Below are 16,592 nucleotides of genomic sequence, written 5' to 3' on the forward strand. Positions count from 1 at the left end.
ACTCAAGAAGGACATGGGATCGTTTCTCACGGTTATCTGCGGGGACGGGAACGGGGATGAATTTTGTAACCATGTCATTCTCTATTCCGACCCCTAATGCATATGCATGGAGGGATTAGAATGGAGGGAGTCATGCAAAACTGATCTGCTGCAAAGCTTGATCCACTGGTGGCCCTTGAGGGCTAAATCTGAGGACCATGGCTCAGTGGCTGCAGCATCCTCCGAGATGTGCCGTAGTGGCTGCTGAACATTTTTGTGGTCCCTTTAAACAATTTGCAATTTGTGCAGAAATACCTTAAAATTTTTAAAATTAGTCTAAAAGCACATTTCTACATGGAAGCTTGTACTGATTGATCTTAAATCCCTACTGGATAAAAAGGTGAAATGCTGCTGGTTACTGCCAAGATGTTTGAACGTTTTGTAATAAATGATTTGCTTTCCTTTAATTACTCTTGCGTTCCTTTCTAAAATGTTGATTTTACTCTACATCACCTTGACGTACTCTGTAAAAAAAAAGAAAAGGCAAGCCAATAAATTAGAATAAACTATAAATCATAGTTTCTTACCCATCCATACTTCTCCAAAACAACCTTGTCCTAGTTTCACTTCCAGTCGCAAAGACTCGCGGGGGATTTCCCAGGCATCCTTTGCCAGTCCCTGTGTTTGAGGCTTGGATGTGGGGCAAACACTTGTTAACCGGTGGCACAAACCGTCAGCATGTTCTAGGTGACAAAAAGGAATAGCGTAAGGTAACAAGCACATAAGACATGAAGATGGTTTTAAAGACATAGGGACCGATGCAGAAAACTTCCCACTCAGTTACTGCAGCTGAAACGTCATTTGACTACAGGTTAGCAATGCAGAAAGGGTGTTTGCCTCATACAGAAACCCTGATCCGTATATCACATAAGAATAGCCTTACTGGAGTACTGTGTTCAGTATTGGTCACCGTACCTTAAGAAGGATATGGCAATACTTGAGAGGGTCCAGAGGAGAGCGACACGAATGATTAAGGGCATGGAAAACCTTTCATACACTGAAAGATTGGAGAGACTGGGGCTCTTCTCCCTGGAAAAGCGGAGACTCAGAGGAGACATGATAGAGACCTACAAGATCATGAAGGGCATAGAGAGAGTAGAGAGGGACAGATTCTTCAAACTTTCAAAACATAAAAGAACAAGAGGGCATTCGGAAAAGTTGGAAGGGGACAGATTCAAAACGAATGCAAGGAAGTTTTTCTTTACCCAGCATGTGGTGGACACCTGGAATGCGCTTCCAGAGGACGTAATAGGGCAGAGTACGGTACTGGGGTTCAAGAAAGGATTGGACAATTTCCTGCTGGAAAAAGGGATAGAGGGGTATAGATAGAGGATTACTGCACAGGTCCTGGACCTGTTGAGGCCGCTGCATGAGCGGACTGCTGGGCATGATGGACCTTAGGTCTGACCCAGTGGAGGCATTGCTTATATTCTTATGTTCTTACTGGGTCAGGCCAATGGTCCATCAAGCCCAGTAGCCCGTTTTCAAGGTAGCCAATCCAGGTCACTAGTACCTGGCCAAACCCTAAAGAGTAGCAACATTCCATGCTACCTATCCAGGGCAAGCAGTAGCTTCCTCCATTTCTTTCTCAATAACAGACTATGGACTTTTCCTCCAGGAACTTGTCTAAACCTTTCTTAAAACCAGTGATTTAACCTATTTCATATCATGCAAAACAAACAGAAGAAAAGCTTGCCAGGTCTGGGGCAGCTCAGAAAAGTTGACTGAGGAGTGGGCATCAGCCAGCATCCCCTCTCTCCTTTCCAACCCAACCACCATGCCCCAGATACCTTTTGGCATTGGCCTGCCTGGTGTTCTAGTTGCCCTTTCTCTCCCCCCCCCCTCATCCCAATGATCCAACTCCCTCTTCACATTTCAAAACATTTTTTTTTTCTGATAGTCTAGTAGTCCCCTTCCTTTCCCCACCCCAAACCCATTTTCTCCGACTAAAAAAAAACATAAATCTCTGGTGTCTAATGGCACCCCTTCCCATCTTCTCATTCTGAGCCCATCCACTGTACCTTTAAAATGGGAGGTAGGCATCATCTTGAAAAATGGAGGTGCCTGCCCTGGGCACTGCATCCTGGGGATACAGTGGGCAGGGTCAGTTTGCCATATAAGGGAAAAATTCCCTGGCCAAGCCCAGTGCATCCTAGAATGCACTGCAAGGGGCAAGGTGTTGCCATTTTTCAAAATGGTGACATTGGCGATAGGACCGAGTGGGCATCGATCCTGCATCTTAAAGTACAATGGGGAGGGGAAGGTTGGGCGAGTAGGACAGTGATACTAAACCCCAATTTTGAGTCAGGGGAGGGAAAGGGCTGTTATATTAAGTGGGAGATCTTTTTATTAACCAGGGGGGGGCTCAGGTGGGTAGGGTGGGGTTGCTGCTAGGCACCAGGGATTGGAGATTTGGTTCAGGGCGGGAGGGAGGAAGAGGTCGATGCAGAAGCCAGCTGCTAGTACAGTTTTGTTTTTACCCTTCTTGACAATGCCTAAACTAATCACCGTTCAAATACTGAAAGGAAGGGGCAACGTTTGCAATGAACTCAAGATTACTACGGCGATTTTCATGTGGCAGAAATTTGCACGCTCACTGCTTATAGATTCATGCTGAAGTTTCGCGGTAAAGTCTTAAGCTCTACCATGAGGCTTTCCGAGTCGGGGGCCCCACAGTATTTCAATTTAGCTTGCCTCTGGTACAGTTTCTTTGTGTTATTTTAATTAAATTGGGATGGGCTGAGCAACTAATCTAATTAGCCCCTCCAACGCTAAGATCTAGCAACCAACCCTGTAAATCTTCCGATGTCAAGAGCATACAAATCGGAGATTCCATTCTTAATGAATTTAGGCCAAGAAGGCCTCGGTGTCCCCAGCTGTCTGCAAGACAGGCCTCTTTTAAAATTACCTTTCTTCCATCTAATAACATTCCTTGTACTCCCTCTTATCTGCCTCCCTGCTGAGCTATTACATTTTGTCTTCTCACCTAAGTAGCTGCAGTTAAGACATCAAAGTGCTAATCCTTTAGTACATGCATCGCCCCCACCCCCCATGGAGACCCGTTTTCAGATGCTTGATGTGTGCAGTAAAGACATATGTAGTAAATAGAAATAAAACCAAATGAACTAATAAAAGCCCAATAAAAAAAGGTATCGTCTTGTTTTTCCTCTCTTTTGTTTTATTTCTATTTATTACTTTTAAAAGCAACCACGTTACATTATCCAGGGATCATCTGTGTAGTAGAGAGTTGCGCGGGGAAAAAATCCCACCCGTCCCCACCCGTCCCCGCCAAAGTCCCACCCGTCCCCACCCGTCCCCGTGAGGAATCCCTCCGTCCCCACCCGTCCCCGTGAGGAATCCCTCCGTCCCCACCCGTCCCCGCGAGGAATCCCCTCCGTCCCCACCCGTCCCCGCGAGGAATCCCCTCCGTCCCCGCCCGTCCATATAAACTTCAGAAATAGTTATTTCATTTAATTATGCTACTGAATTAAAGGCTCTGGTAGAAACCCATTTACAAATAAGCAAAAAGACTTTATTAATTTGAAAATATTAATTGGGAAGAATACATACTTTGCAAATGGGTTTCTACCAGAGCCTCTAATGTTTATAAATTTTTATCAACACAACTAATATACTACTTTATCCTGAAGCAAAATAAAAAAAAAGAAATATAATTCTTTTCCTACCTTTGTTGCCTGGTTTCTGCTTTCCTCATGTTCTCATTCAATTCCTTCCATCCACTGACTCTCTTCCTTCTGCATCTTCCATTTGCTCTGTTACTGTGCCTCTCCCTTTCTTCCCCCTTCCAAATTGGTCTGGCACCCATCTTCTTCTCTCCGCTCCCCCATAGTCTGGCATCTGTCTTCTTCCCTGCCAGTGTCTTCTCCCTACTCTCTCTTCCCCATTTCCTTTCAGCGTCCTTCTCCCCCCATCTTCCCCATGTCCTGTCAGCGTCCTTCTCCCCCCTCTGTCTTCCACATGTGCTTTCAGTGTCCTTCTCCCCCCTCTGCTTCCCCATGTCCTTTCAGCGTCCTTCTCCCTCTCTGTCTTCCCCATGGCCTTTCAGTGTCCTTCTCCACCCACCCCCCCGTCTTCCCCATGTCCTTTCAGCGTCCTTCTCCACCCCTTTGTCTTCCCCATGTGCTTTCAGCATCCTTCTCCCCCCTCTGTCTTCCACAAGTGCTTTCAGAGTCCTTCCCCCCCCCCGCCCTTCCCATGGCCTTTCAGCGTCCTTCTCCACCCCTTTGTCTTCCCCATGTCCTTTCAGCGTCCTTCTCCACCCCTTTGTCTTCCCCATGTGCTTTCAGCATCCTTCTCCCCCCTCTGTCTTCCACAAGTGCTTTCAGATTCCTTCACCCCCCCTGCCCTTCCCATGGCCTTTCAGCGTCCTTCTCCACCCCTTTGTATTCCCCATGTGCTTTCAGCGTCCTTCTCCCTCCTCTGTCTTCAAGTGCTTTCAGAGTCCTTCCCCCCCTCCTCCCGTCTTCCCCATGGCCTTTCAGCGTCCTTCTCCCCACTCCTTCTCTACCGCCCCGGGTGCAGTACAGCCGGCCAGGTCCCCTTACTTTTGTGGCACTTCCCCGACCGACTGACAACAGCCCCGGCCCGACAAACCTCCCTGCCCTTAACTGCGAATCTAAATTACCTTATTACAGCTGCTGTAAGAAGATAATTTAGATTCGCGGCTACAGGGCAGGGAGGATTGTCGGACCGGGGCTGTTGTCGGTCGGTCGGTCGGGGAAGTGCCACAAAAGTAAGGGGACCTGGCCGGCTGTGCTGCAACCGGGGCGGGGTGTGGCGGGGCGGACCGCCCCCTCCCTTGGTAGCCACTCGAACCGCGAGGCTACTCTCCTCCTTACCTGCACTGCCTGCAGCACAGAGCCAAACGGAAGTCTTCCCGACGTCAGCGCTGACGTCGGAGGGAGGGAGGGCTTTGTTTAAGCCCTCCCTCCCCTCCGACGTCAGCGCTGACATCGGGAAGACTTCCGTTCGGCTCTGTGCTGCAAGCAGAGAAGGTAGGGAGAAGAGCCGCGCGACTGAGTACATCCAGCTTTGTTTAAGCCCTCCCTCCTCTCCGACGTCAGCGCTGACGTCGGGAAGACTTCCGTTCGGCTCTGTGCTGCAAGCAGAGAAGGTAGGGAGAAGAGCCGCGCGACTGAGTACATCCAGCCCCGCAGGAACCCCGCGACCCTCGGAGGCGTCCCCACGGGATCCCCGCGACCCTAGGGGGCGTCCCCACGGGATCCCCGCGACCCTAGGGGCGTCCCCACGGGATCCCCGTGACCCAAAGGGGGAACCCGCGGGATGCCCGCGGGTCCCGCGGGATTCCCGTCGTCCCCGTTCCCGTGCAGCTCTCTACTGTGTAGGAGAAAGACTGTGTAGGAGAAAGACTTGTCCTCTCCCAGTTTCACCTACTGGAGTAATAGGCCACAAGCTGCTGCAGGCTGTTGAACTGCGTCCGCGAGGTGATATAAAAGCCGCCACTGTCCAGCTTCCGAATCTTGTAATGTTTCACGTTCAGCCCCTTTGTGTTGTCAAAGTCGGAGACCGAAAGGCAGTAGGCACCTGCGAGAGGACAGAGGGGAGGGAGAGCAGAGAAACACACTTTGGCTTATTAATTCAAAAAGAAGGAGGCGATTCAGAGACAGTTTAGTGTGAGAACGTGCGATTCAGCTCAATGCCTCCGGCAGCTGCCTCCCAAAAATGGCAGCCTTTCATTACTTTCCTATGGACCTGGGGTGGGGGAGAGGAGGGAGGGTGGATTGGGGGAGCTTCATCTTGTTCTGGGAGTGTGGGCAGGAGGGAGGGAGGATTCTTCTTGTTCCGGTGGAGGGAGGGAGGGGGCTTCTTCTTCTGAGAGGGATGAAGGGAGGATCAGAAGGGGGCTGAATTTTGTTTGTGGGGGTGGGAGAGATGGAGGGAGGATCAGAGGTGGAGTTATGTCTTGTTCGCGAGAGATGGGTGGAAGAGAGACAGGAGGTTTGACATAACTTCAGGCCAGGACTTGGAAGTTAACCAGGCACCAGCCAATATTCAGACTAGTGCTCGGTTAGCTTCTGCTCCACCTTAACTGCACCACCGGACCACCCACAACCTAGTCGGTTTCAGATTTGGTAGTTAAAAGGGGATATTCTGGTTCAATGTCACTGAATATCTCCAATTTAAACAGCCAGGAGTCTCTCATGGACATTTAAATTGTTTCGAATATCAACTCCTTAACAACTAATGTTATAAAAACAGGTGCAATCACTATTCATGTGTTTATTGGACTATTGCAAAGTGACTTAGATCAGTGTTCTTCAACCACCGGTCCACGGACCGGTGCCGGTCCACAGAAATTTCCTGCCGGTCCACAGGGCCAGCACGTGCATCAGGCCCAAAACAGTGTTCTTCAACCGCTGGTCCACGGTGCGATCAATGTGGTGTTATCTTCGAGCCAGCTCCCTCTTCCTCACTGATTCGGTGCACAAAGCCAGGGGCAGCGGCTCCTACGCGCGTCCTGCGCCTGAACCGGAAGCCTTCTCTCTGACGTTGCAATGTCAGAGGGAAGGCTTCCAGATGAGGCACGGGACGTGCAAGGTGCAATTAGCACTATTATGGGGGTGGAGATTGGGTAGAGATGGGCGGGGTCTGGCCCACAACTTAGCCCCGTGTTCTTCAACTGCTGGTCCACGGACCGATGCCGGTCCACAGAATAATTATTTTATTTCTGCCAGTCCACAGGTGTAAAAAGGTTGAAAAACAATGACTTAGACTGTCCCAAATCAATACTAAAACCACTTCAAACCCTTCAAAATACAGCTATAAGACTAATTTTCAAACTGAAACAGAGTGATAGGATCACACCTTATTTTATGGAGCACTGCGTACTGGTAGAAGCTAGGATCCTTTATAAATTCTATTGCGTATTGTTCAAAACACGCTTTGGGGACACACCAGATTACATTCCACAATGTTTTATGTTCTCTAACAAATCAACTTTGGATTTAAGGCAACACCATACCTTCTGTTTTCCTGAAATTAAAAAGATAAAATACACCAGAATTTTTAATTCAACCTGGACTTACCAAGCAGCCAAACTATGGAAAACTCTGCTTATTATGATCCATAAAAACAAAAAAAATTGACTCTGAGATATCCATAGAGAAGAAAATTCAGAAGAAACCAAGAAACACTGGAGTGACGATGTTCCAGAAATGGACTTTATTGAAAATTTAAAAGTTCTACAAGTCAGTGTAAGCAATCCACATAAAAACCTTGAGGACCTAATCCGCTGAGAGCATGGGACCCCACACGGTCCGTGTTTCGACAAGACAGTCTTCTTCAGGGGTCCCTGATAGTCCTAAGGCAGTAGATACATGGACAAAACAATTCAAAAGTACAAATGTGTGGAACTCCACCAAGAACGCACATTTGTACTTTTTTGGATTCTTTTTTCCACGTATCTACTACCTTAGGACTATCAGGGACCCCTGAAGAAGACTGTCTTGTTGAAACACGGACCGCGTTGGGTCCCATGCTCTCAGCGGATTAGGTCCTCAAGGTTTTTACGTGGATCATTTTATTTCTAGGTGGATTGCTTACATTGACTTGTGGAACTTTTAAATTTTCAATAAAGTCCATTTCAGGAACATCGTCACTCCACCGTGTTTCTTGGTTTATTATGATCAATAAACAGATTAACTTTAAGAGTTTCATAAAAGAACTAAAGACCTATTTGTTTGCAGAATTTGTACTTAAAAAGATATATCTATATGCTAACCAGTTTATAACGTATTAGCTCATTTATTTTTATGTAAACCGCTGTGAACTTCTATGAGGTATTGGTGGTATATAAATAAAGATTGTATTGTATTTCCCAGCGTGATAGTCAAAGAACCTTGGTAGTAAGGGTTCAGAGCTTTTTGGAGATGGTTAGGCAACTGGAGAGAGGGCATGAACACCAGTGCGTTTAATATTCTAACACAAACATTCTCCTCACTCTGCTTGACCCCACAGCTTAACCTCCTCACCTTTTGTGGTTTCACTCTCCCTGACCAAGAAGGTCCCTCGTGGGTTGTCTTGACTCAGGAGTAACCTCTCCGACTCCCGACGTGTGATCTTACCAAAGTACCATCTAAAAAAACAAAGGACCAATCAAGACCAGGAAATACAAACCCCCACCTTAGTCCAACATCTGAGACGACAATTTTGTAAGCCTTTGCACGTCACATTACATTAAAAAAAATCTAGGCCCACTGGGTGAAAACAATGATAAAACTTTCACGTTTCCAACTCTTGGCGAAGCATCTTTTGAAAATTAGCCCACATGTGCATGATTAATGCAAGTTTTATTAACAATGGTAAATTATTATCCAACGCGGTTGATTAACACCCCACCTGCAGCTTTATTACATTAATCCAAAGTAGAGAACTATAATTTATTAAATGTTCTCAAATAAAAGTTTTAGAAAAATAAAAAAGAGAAGCCAAAAATGTTGGATGCTCTTAATAAAGCCATGTTGAAACAGAAGCAGAAAGGGCCCACGGTTTTTAATATCTACTGTCCCCCCAATAATTTAATAGAATTTGCGACTTATAACCCCACCATTTACCCACTGGGACTTAAGCAGCTTACAAACCCAACCAATAAAATGCAAATGATTAATAACATATAGTATGTCACACAGTGAAGTTACAATATAATATGAAAATAAAAGAAATAGAGAAATCTTTGTGGGGGTTGGTTTGGGTTTGTTTTGGGTTTTTTAAATAGATCCCTCACATGACTAAGACTGTGAAATAATTAAGAAAGGTTTTAATTTTCTCCATTTAAGTCTGTAGAAGAAAAGATTTTATTTACTCCTCAGCCTGGATAGAATCGGAAGGCGCGACGTAGTTACTGGGAATGTAGCCAGTCAATCCGGTTGTAAGGGAACGAGCTAGCCACCAGTCTCCTTCCCTGTAAACAAGAAGAAAAAGGAAAAGGAATTTACATGAGGAAAAGGCTCTTACAAATGCTTGCAACATCTAGTCAGACCCTCCACTGGTCCTTTATCAGAATATTACACACGCAACGGTTCACTTGTTCTTATATTATGGCGTTTTATTGTGAGCGCGGTCAAACTGATTCCAGTGTTCAGATCCGGAGTATGCAAACTAAAAAACACGATGCCAACCTCTGTCTTCCCTATGAAATCCTAGGCCGCTTACTTCTACTTCTGACACAGAACAACGGCCTAGATTCACTAAGGGCACGGATCGGATCCGATGCGTGAGGGATCCGATCCGATCCGTGTCCGGGGGGGGCTGATTCACCAATCGCCCTCATGCAAACCAATCGCCCACGCCCCATACAGACCGAACAGCGATCCTTGAGCATGCGAGACCATCTGTAGATAGTCTGCGCATGCTTAAAGAGCAATGACTTTTTTTTTTTTTTTTACTTTTGAGAGCGTTGCAGTAGTCTAACTTGCACAGAACCATCCCCTGCACGACAGTCCGAAAATCAGAAGGCAAAAAAATCAGCCATTTCAAGCAATAGAGCATATGAGTTGGTTGAAACATGCCTTAACTATTTGTAGCTTCATGGTCAGGCCTGACTCCAAAACAAACCCCAGAAAAGTCATTTCTTTCCTCACAGGTAGTGCCATTTCTTCAGGTGTATGTTTTAAGTTATGGGAGGGGAGGGGTTCTGTGGTCAGGGGAACATATCAAAGAGTTTTTTTTGAGGGGGTGCAGGCTGCTGAATTGGTCTGCTCAGGGCCCTGTAATTGCTAAGGCTAGCCCTACATGTATTTACAGCAGGTCAATTGAGAGTTCAATTTAAATGTGCCTGCATAGTTTTTAAAATCTTACATGGTGTCTTTGATTCACTGGTCCCCCTAGCTTTAAAGTCTTCAAGATGCAGAACTCTCCAAGTATTTAAACTTTCTATTCACACTGTAAAAGGTACCAGATCTATCAGTAAAATTGTTCATCCCTTCGCCTAACAGCAACTTGGAATGACCTACCTTCTCAAATAAGATCCTATCTCTATCCCTTCAAGTTTTCCAAAAAATTCTGCAAAATTACTCTCGTTTCAGTGTTTTCTAGCAGATACGTTTCTATGCGGTTAATTCTTTCTTTTAAATACAACTATTTTTAACCGGGTCGAGCTTTGTTTCTCAGGGATGACTCGATATATAAGTGGTAAAAGTGGATAGCGTAGCTGGTTTTAAGAAAGGTTTGGACAAATTCCTGGAGGAAAAATCCATAGGCTGTTATTAAGACATGGGGGAAGCCTCTGCTTGCCCTGGATCAGTAGCATGGAATGTTGCTACTCTTTGAGTTTTGGCCAGGTACTAGTGGCCTGGATTGGCTACTGGGCTTGATGGACTGTTGGTCTGACCCAGCAAGGTCTATTCTTATGTTCTTAAGATTTAGTTTAGTCTATAGCAGGCATTAAGTGGCCAAATGGAGCAGTATACGCATATCTTAACAGTATTCTGTAACTTGTGTACATAAATGTTGGCCTCATGCATTAAACCCCTCCCCCCACCATAAATGCACCTTTAGCAACTGCGCACTAAGCCATTTATGTGCATAATTATAGATTTTCACGTAGGCTTGCTATTATCATTTTTTGCAAACTAATCCCCGGATTTTATATAAAGAAAGCAAACAGGATGTTGGGCATGATAAAGAAGGGCATCACGAGTAGATCGGCGGCCGTCATAATGCCACTTTATAGAGCAATGGTCAGACCACACTTGGAATACTGTGTCCAACACTGGTCTCCCTATCTAAAGAAGGATATAACCCTGCTGGAGAGGGTGCAGAGACGAGCCATGAAACTAATAAAAGGTGTGGAGAATTTGAGCTACAAAGAACGCCTCGAAAAATTGGGATTGTTCACCCTCCAGAAGAGAAGGCTGCGAGGGGATATGATAGGGACTTTTAAAATACTAAAAGGTGTCGACAAAATAGAGCAAGAAACTTCGTTATTCACACTGTCTAAAGTGACTCGAACAAGAGGTCATGGACTGAAACTGAGGGGCGGCAGACTCGGGACTAATGTCAGGAAGTTCTGCTTCACACAGCGAGTGGTGGACGCTTGGAATGCTCCCCCGGAGGAGGTGGTGACAAAGACCACCATTCTGGGATTCAAGGGCAAGTTGGATGCACACCTTCTTGCAAATCACATTGAGGGATACGGGTGAACAAGGTATCCATTAGGGAACACCTGGCTTGGCCGCCGCGTGTGCGGGTCGCCGGACAAGATGGACCTAGGGTCTGATCCGGTGAAGGCATTTCTTATGTTCTTATATAGGCCTAAATTTGCATGCCTAAATTTGGGCTTGACCCTGAGATGTGCCTACAACTTAATTGTTTATTGAAGCCAATTAACAATAATTGGGTACAGTCAATTATTGATGCTACTTGGTGACCAAATCCCATAGCGTGTGATTACAAGTGGGCGTGGTCACGGGAAGGGCATGAGCAAGTCAGGAGCGTTTCAAAAATTTGTGCACAATGTTATACAACACCAAGATTATAGAATACCAGATTGGGCGCCAGGAAATACACCTGGTTTCAGCAGGGAAGGGATTAGACTCTATCTGGATTAGGCTGGCATTGAATATCCAGGTCAATTCAGCCTATAACCTCACTGGCAAATTCTATATAGTCCGCCTATAATTAGATGCCTACATCAGCACACGCCTAGCCGATATAGGTGCCTAAGTTAATTAATAGGCCTAATCAGCACTGATAATTGGCTTTAATTGAAATTTAAGCACCTAACTTGAAAATCACAATTCTATAAAAAGTAGGCACCTAGTCCAAAGCACCTACATAAATGTGGGTGTGGCTAATGGGCAGATCATGGGTGTGTTTTCGAGTTAGTTGACTCTTTGTGTATTTAGGCGAAGAAAACCCTGGCCAAAACAAGGTGTGCTTAAACTTAGCATGCTTTGCCAGGACTAAGCCGCGATTCTATAAAGCACACCTAACTTAGTGCCACACTTAAGTTTCTAAATAATTATTTACCCCTGTGGGTTGACAATTGAACCCTAAGTATTTCTGACCTCTATCTATAAAAAAAAGCTACCAAAGGGAACGTTTCATAGAGCAGATAGGTGTACTAGAGTGGCTCGCCAGCCTCTTGTTCATTAGGAGACATTGTTGGGTCTCTTTTCCCTGGAGAAGAGGAGACTTAGAGGGGATATGATAGAGACTTACAAGATCATGAAGGGCATAGAGAGAGTAGAGAGGGACAGAAAGAGAGAGAGAGAAAGGGAGACAGAGAGAAATATAGAGAGAGAGCTAGAAAGAAAGAGAGAGAGAGAAATGGAGAGAGAGAGAGAAATGGAGAGAGAGAGAGAAATAGAGAGAGAGAGAGATAGAGAGAAAGGGAGAGATAGAGAAAGATTGGAGAAACTGGGTCTCTTTTCCCTGGAGAAGAGGAGACTTAGAGGGGATATGATAGAGACTTACAAGATCATGAAGGGCATAGAGAGAGTAGAGAGGGACAGAAAGAGAGAGAGAAAGGGAGACAGAGAGAGAGAGAGAGAAATAGAGAGAGAGAGAAAGGGAGACAGAGAAATAGAGAGAGAGAGAAAGGGAGACTGAGAGAAATAGAGAGAGAGAGAGAGAGAAAGGGAGACAGAGAGAGAGAAAGGGAGACAGAGAGAGAGAAAGGGGGAGAGACAGAAATAGAGAGAGATAAGACAGAGAAAGACTGGAGGAACTGGGACTCTTTTCCCTGGAGAAGAGGAGACTTAGAGGGGATATGATAGAGACTTACAAGATCATGAAGGGCATAGAGAGAGTAGGGAGGGACAGAAAGAGAGTGAGAAAGGGAGAGAGAGAAATAGAGAGAGAGAGAGAGAAAGATTGGAGAAACTGGGTCCCTTTTCCCTGGAAAAGCGGAGACTCAGAGGAGACATGATAGAGACCTACAAGATCATGAAGGGCATAGAGAGAGTAGAGAGGGACAGATTCTTCAAACTTTCAAAGAATAAAAGAACAAGAGGGCATTCGGAAAAGTTGAAAGGGGACAGATTCAAAACGAATGCTAGGAAGTTCTTCTTTACCCAATGTGTGGTAGACACCTGGAATGCGCTTCCAGAGAGCGTAATAGGGCAGAGTACGGTACTGGGGTTCAAGAAAGGATTGGACAATTTCCTGCTGGAAAAGGGGATAGAAGGGTATAGATAGAAGGGTATAGATAGAGGATTACTGCTCAGGTCCTGGACCTGTTGGGCCGCTGCGTGAGCGGACTGCTGGGCACGATGGACCTCAGGTCTGACCCAGCGGATGCATTGCTTATGTTCTTATGGGAGAGGAGGAGATAGTGGATGCTCTGGATGGGCCATTTGGCCTTTATCTGCCATCATGTTTCTAGGTTTCTATAACCATAAAGCTCTATGACATCACAATGCAGGTGCAAAGAGCCTTAGCCTATAGGAAGAGGAGATGCAAATGTTAAGAGCCTTAGCCAATGCGCTTCCAGAGAGCGTAATAGGGCAGAGTACGGTACTGGGGTTCAAGAAAGGATTGGACAATTTCCTGCTGGAAAAGGGGATAGAAGGGTATAGATAGAAGGGTATAGATAGAGGATTACTGCTCAGGTCCTGGACCTGTTGGGCCGCTGCGTGAGCGGACTGCTGGGCACGATGGACCTCAGGTCTGACCCAGCGGAGGCATTGCTTATGTTCTTATGGGAGAGGAGGAGATAGTGGATGCTGCGGATGGGCCATTTGGCCTTTATCTGCCATCATGTTTCTAGGTTTCTATAACCATAAAGCTCTATGACATCACAATGCAGGTGCAAAGAGCCTTAGCCTATAGGAAGAGGAGATGCAAATGTTAAGAGCCTTAGCCAATGCGCTTCCAGAGAGCGTAATAGGGCAGAGTACGGTACTGGGGTTCAAGAAAGGATTGGACAATTTCCTGCTGGAAAAGGGGATAGAAGGGTATAGATAGAAGGGTATAGATAGAGGATTACTGCTCAGGTCCTGGACCTGTTGGGCCGCTGCGTGAGCGGACTGCTGGGCACGATGGACCTCAGGTCTGACCCAGCGGATGCATTGCTTATGTTCTTATGGGAGAGGAGGAGATAGTGGATGCTCTGGATGGGCCATTTGGCCTTTATCTGCCATCATGTTTCTAGGTTTCTATAACCATAAAGCTCTATGACATCACAATGCAGGTGCAAAGAGCCTTAGCCTATAGGAAGAGGAGATGCAAATGTTAAGAGCCTTAGCCAATGCGCTTCCAGAGAGCGTAATAGGGCAGAGTACGGTACTGGGGTTCAAGAAAGGATTGGACAATTTCCTGCTGGAAAAGGGGATAGAAGGGTATAGATAGAAGGGTATAGATAGAGGATTACTGCTCAGGTCCTGGACCTGTTGGGCCGCTGCGTGAGCGGACTGCTGGGCACGATGGACCTCAGGTCTGACCCAGCGGATGCATTGCTTATGTTCTTATGGGAGAGGAGGAGATAGTGGATGCTCTGGATGGGCCATTTGGCCTTTATCTGCCATCATGTTTCTAGGTTTCTATAACCATAAAGCTCTATGACATCACAATGCAGGTGCAAAGAGCCTTAGCCTATAGGAAGAGGAGATGCAAATGTTAAGAGCCTTAGCCAATGCGCTTCCAGAGAGCGTAATAGGGCAGAGTACGGTACTGGGGTTCAAGAAAGGATTGGACAATTTCCTGCTGGAAAAGGGGATAGAAGGGTATAGATAGAAGGGTATAGATAGAGGATTACTGCTCAGGTCCTGGACCTGTTGGGCCGCTGCGTGAGCGGACTGCTGGGCACGATGGACCTCAGGTCTGACCCAGCGGAGGCATTGCTTATGTTCTTATGGGAGAGGAGGAGATAGTGGATGCTGCGGATGGGCCATTTGGCCTTTATCTGCCATCATGTTTCTAGGTTTCTATAACCATAAAGCTCTATGACATCACAATGCAGGTGCAAAGAGCCTTAGCCTATAGGAAGAGGAGATGCAAATGTTAAGAGCCTTAGCCAATGCGCTTCCAGAGAGCGTAATAGGGCAGAGTACGGTACTGGGGTTCAAGAAAGGATTGGACAATTTCCTGCTGGAAAAGGAGATAGAGGGGTATAGATAGAGGATTACTGCGCAGGTCCTGGACCTGTTGGGCCGCCGCGTGAGCGGACTGCTGGGCACGATGGACCTCGGGTCTGACCCAGTGGAGGCATTGCTTATGTTCTTATGTTCTAAGAACATTGCCCAGGCTGAGCTTATGGTTTCTCTAGACTGCAGCGGAATATAAGTGAAGAGACTGAAACACAAAGCACTGACTTATTTATTTATATACCCTTCTCCCAGGGTTAACTCAGAACATTTTACATGAATTTATTCAGGTACTCAAGCATTTTTTCATGTCTGTCCTGGCGGGCTCACAATCTATCTAATGTACCTGGGGCAATTGGGGGGGGGGGGTATTATAAAAATTTGCCCAGGGTCACAAGGAGCAATGTGGGTTTGAGCCCACAACCTCAGGGTGCTGAGGCTATAGCTTTAACCACTGCGTCACTCTCTCCCCACACTCTCAACATGAGACCCTACAAAGAAGGCAGAGCAGCTCTAGGGACTGAATGCTCAAGACTACAAATCGTTCGGAAAAGAAACAAAAAACATCCTATTCAAGAACTCCTTGAAAACAAACTAACACCGCTAGACTCTTCCCAATTCTCTGAAGCAACTCGCTCTACTCTTCAATTCCTCTGGAAATGGCCAGATAACTTATTTTGTAATCCGCCTTGAACCGCAAGGTATTGGCAGAATAGAAATCACTAATATAATGTCATGTCATGTAAATCCAGCTCATTCTCCAACTCTGAATCACGCTGACAGGTTTTAGTGTCACTCGGTATAAAAATACTGTACTCGTTTCCATATTTTGTTGGTTTCACTTTAAATCAGACAAATAAACCGGGGGGGGGGGGGGGGGAGGTGACATTTTGAAAAGGAGATGATCTCGGTGGCCGCTAGGACCCTGCATTCTTTTCAAATTTGTTTTCTTTTTCCCTCAACCCACCCTCCATTTCTGGTGTTTCTTTTTGGCCATTGTTAGCATTAAACATACAAATAATTCTGAGACACCGAAGTGAAAGAAAGCAGAGGAAGGAGGCGGAATGAGAGAGACAGACACTGGTATCTGATACCTCCAGACATTTGAAACCAACCTAACAGAACTCTGAGTCATCGACAAAGCACGCACAGAATTTCAAGGTGCCTGGAATGTGTGTATCCAACAGAATTAGTTAAGGGAGAGATTATTTAGACACATTCTTGGGTCTGTTTCCATCTTGTTATTTGTTGAGCAAAGACTGAGCATTTGTTGGACAAGGGTTTGAGAGGAAGTGAAGGCAACGGAAGAGGTTTATGTTTTTGTATGCACAAGGAGGACAATTTTCAGACGCCACTTAGACGTTCAATGTGGTGTTGGAAATCTCAGGAACATGTAAAGTTTTATACACACAGTAATATACGCATGGAAGGGGAATTCGGGGAATGGGGCCCCACTATAACAGCTAGTCTATAAACTATGCACTTTCA

The 16,592-nt window shown here is 46.0% G+C and overlaps 1 protein-coding gene across 2 annotated transcripts in view; it reads right to left on the bottom strand.

Moving 5' to 3' along the window:
- Positions 1–16,592, bottom strand: part of SRC (SRC proto-oncogene, non-receptor tyrosine kinase) — a 117,966-nt gene that overhangs the window by 16,173 nt on the left and 85,201 nt on the right. For both annotated transcript variants that reach the window (XM_033963293.1, XM_033963294.1), the window contains 4 exons: positions 8,882–8,980; positions 8,052–8,155; positions 5,455–5,604; positions 567–722 (listed from right to left, as the gene is read on the bottom strand). In XM_033963293.1, coding sequence (XP_033819184.1) covers positions 567–722; positions 5,455–5,604; positions 8,052–8,155; positions 8,882–8,980 — 509 coding nt within the window. The remainder of the gene's footprint in view (positions 1–566; positions 723–5,454; positions 5,605–8,051; positions 8,156–8,881; positions 8,981–16,592) is intronic.

The sequence above is a fragment of the Geotrypetes seraphini genome, chromosome 11, assembly GCF_902459505.1.
Source record: "Geotrypetes seraphini chromosome 11, aGeoSer1.1, whole genome shotgun sequence".
Lineage (NCBI taxonomy): Eukaryota > Metazoa > Chordata > Amphibia > Gymnophiona > Dermophiidae > Geotrypetes > Geotrypetes seraphini.